The following is a 5,000-nucleotide window of genomic DNA, read 5'->3' on the forward strand; positions in this document are numbered from 1 at the left end:
GTTCTACGTTTCGCGCCGGCTTACTTTCGCGATGTCGCACCCATCGCGAAAACCGCAACGGATTCCAGATCACAAAGGTTTCTGGGTTTCCAATAACTTTCCAGCATTACAGTGTTCTAGTAGTAGTTGCAGCACTGGACAAGTCCAGCAACAGCAGGCATTACAGTGTTCTAGTAGTCGCAGCACTGGGTGGGAGACCAGCATTGGACAGGCATTACAGTGTTCTAGTAGTCGAAGCACTGGGTGGGAGACCAGCATTGGACAGGCATTACAGTGTTCTAGTAGTCGCAGCACTGGGTGGGAGACCAGCATTGGACAGGCATTACAGTGTTCTAGTAGTCGCAGCACTGGGTGGGAGACCAGCATTGGACAGGCATTACAGTGTTCTAGTAGTCGCAGCACTGGGTGGGAGACCAGCATTGGACAGGCACTACAGTGTTCTAGTAGTCGCAGCACTGGGTGGGAGACCAGCATTGGACAGGCATTACAGTGTTCTAGTAGTCGCAGCACTGGGTGGGAGACCAGCATTGGACAGGCATTACAGTGTTCTAGTAGTCGCAGCACTGGGTGGGAGACCAGCATTGGACAGGCATTACAGTGTTCTAGTAGTAGTCGCAGCACTGGGTGGGAGACCAGCATTGGACAGGCATTACAGTGTTCTAGTAGTCGCAGCACTGGGTGGGAGACCAGCATTGGACAGGCATTACAGTGTTCTAGTAGTCGCAGCACTGGGTGGGAGACCAGCATTGGACAGGCATTATAGTGTTCTAGTAGTCGCAGCACTGGGTGGGAGACCAGCATTGGACAGGCATTACAGTGTTCTAGTAGTCGCAGCACTGGGTGGGAGACCAGCATTGGACAGGCATTATAGTGTTCTAGTAGTAGTCGCAGCACTGGGTGGGAGACCAGCAGCATCAGCAGGCATTACAGAGCATCATGACTAACCTGGCATACCATAGGACTCCTCCACTATGTCATCAACACTGTCTGCTATACTTGAACAAGGTGACCGCTAGAGGAAAACGAGAGACAGACGAATAGGAAGTCTTAGAAGTACTGTGGGAAGGCACGCATGTGCGCACGCAAGCTCTTCTCTCTCTATGCAGAAGAATTTCCCTATCACGAATGGTGCCGGATTATAAAGGGAATTTCCCTATCACGAATGGTGCCGGATTATAAAGGGAATTTCCCTATCACGAATGGTGCCGGATTATAAAGGGAATTTCCCTATCACGAATGGTGCCGGATTATAAAGGGAATTTCCCCATCACGAATGGTGCCGGATTATGAAGGGAATTTCCCTATCACGAATGGTGGTGGATTATAAAGGGACCACTGTAGTGTGAATCATGCTTTAAAACTCACATGGTTGAGTTGTCATGTAGCCGCACTGTATGAGCATAGACTGATTGTGTGTTCCATACGTGCATATTATTAATCAATGAAGGGTGTTCAGTCCTGATATGGAAGATCTCACATCCAACCCTGGCATATACTGCTGCTACATACGGATGGTAACGAAGGGAGCACGACCTTATAATTGTGCAATCAGCCAATAGAGGATATCCCGCTCACAGATCTAGACTTCCCACATATGGAATGGAAAGCTGAGGCAAGTAGTTGCCCATAAACGGACGAAACGTGTCATAAGATTGCACATTCATGACCTGTGACGTCACTCGGATTATCGATATGCTCCATGCATGGTGCATCTACAGTGAATCTCCTCTTACCCGGGCAGATTGGGACGGAGCATTGCACGTAGCTCAGAACATACACACCTACTGCATCAAGTAAACATTCGTCATGCCAATAAACAATTTTCGAGGCCATGTTTTTCGAAAAGCTTATTATTGTCACTTTAGATTGATCAGAAAGGTGTCCGGCAGACGGACGTGCCCGAATAAGGAGAGTTTTACTGAAACGCAATGACTAATTTAGCACTTGGGGCTGTAGCCGGACTAGGTAGAAAGCAGCGTGCCTACGACACTCAAGTGGAAGTCAGCAATGAAACAAGCGTAAAATCCAAAACGCTCCATATACATGCATATACCTCAGTTTCTAACTCCACATCTTTGGACTTTTTCGGCCTCGTCAGATGTGGCGCTGAAGAGCTGCACTCACTGTGAGATGGACAGTTCTTTTGACTACATCTACCAGTATACGAGCGACAGCAAAAAAAGTTAGGGTGCCAGTTTTGAAATCTGAGTGTTCCATGAACGAACTGTGCACACGACCATGTACACCTCGAAATCTGAGTGTTCCATGAACGAACTGTGCACACGACCATGTACACCTCTTACACAGCCAACCTTGCGAATAACGACCCCCCCCCCCCCCCAAACAGGCATGAGAAAAGTGCCGATATTCGTGAGTTGTCGTTTACTCTAATTTCAGAAATTTTCGGAGCTCAATATTTTCGGTATGAGAGCAACAGGCTAGGTTAGGTGAGCAGTTCTCCATTGGACTATGTGTGTTAGTGTTTGTTCGGTGTATTGAAATTTTAGGTATGAAACAGACGCACCGAAAGTACCGAAAACAAAAGCACACGGAAAATTTGTGAAATGACAGTACTCACGAGGGTGAAAGTACAGTAGAGTGCTGATTATCCAAACGCCAACGATCGGAACGATCACTACTGTAAAACATGTAATTTTAGGTAGATTAAAATTTCGGTGCCAGAGACCTGCCAGGTTTCAGGTGTAATGTAGAATTAGGTGACCAGCGTTCCCTTCACATACAGTGCATACTCTAGTGCCTTTTAGGTGTAATCCAAATTTAGGCGCCTGAATTCTCTACCGAAATCACCGAAATTAAAGTTACGCCGAAAATAACATGTTTTACAGTACCGGTATTCACAAGGTTGCCTATATGACTAGGGTAGATACAGCCAGGACAAAATGTAATGCTCACCCGTCTTATTGGATGCCCTGACGACGGATTCTCCAGGCCGTTGCGCACCAGTATGGACACGGGGTGGCGATGCGTGATGCCGGCCGGTGCACTGTCCGTGGCCATGACGACGGTGGGCGCACCCTTCGTCTTGACCACCCCCGGCGGCGGTGTCACGTTGAAGCACTGCACGGCGCCGTTCAGCAGATCTCCCGTCTGGTCGGGCAGCGACTGGTTGGAGAGCGACAGGCGCTTCAGGCGCGTCCGCGTCACCCCCGGTGAGTGCAGCGGCGAGCTGTTGGCGGAGCGGGACTTGCCCGGCGACATCGCCGACAGGGAGCGGTGATTCATGCTGGCGACGGCGAGCGGAGAGCCCAAAGGCGAGATTGCGCTGTGAGTGACCTGCGCTGATGGCTTTGCCGAGGATTGTGGCGATGCGGGCGAGCCACCAGTACCGTGCTGGCTAGTGATACTAGTCGGATTGATGACTTCGAACTCTCCCTCCAGCAGTGCCTCGTCCGTCTGCTGGAAGCGGTTCTCGACCAGGTTGGCCGGGTACGAGGTCATGCTGGTGACGAGGCGGTCCTTGCGCTTGACGCGCTGCAGCATGCACGCGCGGTTGCGCATCGAAATGACAATGGTGCTCGGCGCCAGTCTGCACGGCTCGCCGTCGACCTGTGAGGTGAACGACAGACAACACAGCGTAAACACACACACACACACACACACACACACACACCCATGTACGCACACACGTGAGAGAATGTACGGGCAAAATAGGAGCACGCTCGATGCTAATTTACAGATTCTCAAATCTCACGCACATCAATATACGAAAGTTCACACATCTACTGTACCATTGCAGACTGGACGGTACGAAAAAGCACGACGTTACTCCCACTAACATGTACCTCCCATCCTAACAACACTTTTGTGCGAATACGAAAGTGCGCAAACCGGATCTGATCCATCCATGCAGATCCAGGCTTACTACGGATGCACTCAAACATTCCATAATCACCGACAAGGAATTCTTGCAGCTCATGCCGCACGGGTAAAACGGAAGGCAACATGTGCTTCACTTCCCAGTCATCCTATCCACCCTTCCAGGGAACTTGCCCGATAAAGTATCCATTTACTTTTGGAGAATCGTCTATTCACTAGTTGAGCGAACGGAAAAGTCTGAAGAAAAAATTGACTGTCACCACCAGGACTCGAACCAGGGACCCTCGCTTGTAGCTAGCGATGCTCTAACCACTGAGCTATGGTGTAGTCGTCATCCCAGCAGAGACCGTTCAACATTTTCTTCAGACTTCGTAACTCACGCTTCCTGTGAAAACTACACAGGCTGATGGTTCCGGAGACTCCTTCAAATGAAGTCTGAATGAATGAATGAATGATTGGTAGGCAGAAGTGCTACTGCTGCTGATGCTGCTACTGTACTGTACCTGAGCCGGAATGACACGCTTGGTGGAGATGACTGCTTGAGAGCATTGCGCCAGCCTGATGCCGTGACTGCCCATCTGTAACGTGGCCAACATCGGCGTGGTGAATCCAATGATCTGCAAGGTTGGTTTGTTTTGAGAAAGACAGGAAGAAGCATACACAAAGTCACACGCATACACACACGCCAAAATACACACACACACACACACACACACGGACACGCACACACATACATCTTAGATATTTGACCGCCCATTGTCAAAAGGCCCTCCTCAGTTTAGCAGCAACAACACCACAGGTACAACACCTTCATCTCACAAAGAATGCCGAGATGACAACCAGAGTGTACAACGCCAGGTAAAATAGGAACAGGGATTGGCCTCAATCACAACAAAGGCAGTTCCGCCCAGAGTACGGCCCTAAATCACCAGCAGTTCTCCCCAATGACTTAGTACCCACCTATAAAAAATACACTTTCCACTGCCGAGATTATCACCCCGAAAGATAGTCCCCCCCCCCCCGAAAGATAGTAAGTTCGTACCCGTCCTACATGTACAGACACCATACAGTACATACATCATATGCACGGACATTAGAGTTGCGCAGGCTTCCCACTGCGTGTCATTTACCCCCGATAAAAAAGTACTCCCCGAAAGTTAGTA

The 5,000-nt window shown here is 49.6% G+C and overlaps 1 protein-coding gene across 1 annotated transcript in view; it reads right to left on the bottom strand.

Moving 5' to 3' along the window:
• The window catches only part of LOC135824906 (diacylglycerol kinase zeta-like), a 17,702-nt gene that overhangs the window by 5,738 nt on the left and 6,964 nt on the right, over positions 1 to 5,000 (bottom strand). The window contains exons 4-6 of the mRNA XM_065337651.1: positions 4,341 to 4,454; positions 2,914 to 3,567; positions 946 to 1,012 (exon numbers count right to left, since the gene is read on the bottom strand). Of these exons, the coding sequence (XP_065193723.1) occupies positions 946 to 1,012; positions 2,914 to 3,567; positions 4,341 to 4,454 (835 nt within the window). The remainder of the gene's footprint in view (positions 1 to 945; positions 1,013 to 2,913; positions 3,568 to 4,340; positions 4,455 to 5,000) is intronic.

The sequence above is a fragment of the Sycon ciliatum genome, chromosome 9, assembly GCF_964019385.1.
Source record: "Sycon ciliatum chromosome 9, ocSycCili1.1, whole genome shotgun sequence".
Classification (NCBI taxonomy): domain Eukaryota; kingdom Metazoa; phylum Porifera; class Calcarea; order Leucosolenida; family Sycettidae; genus Sycon; species Sycon ciliatum.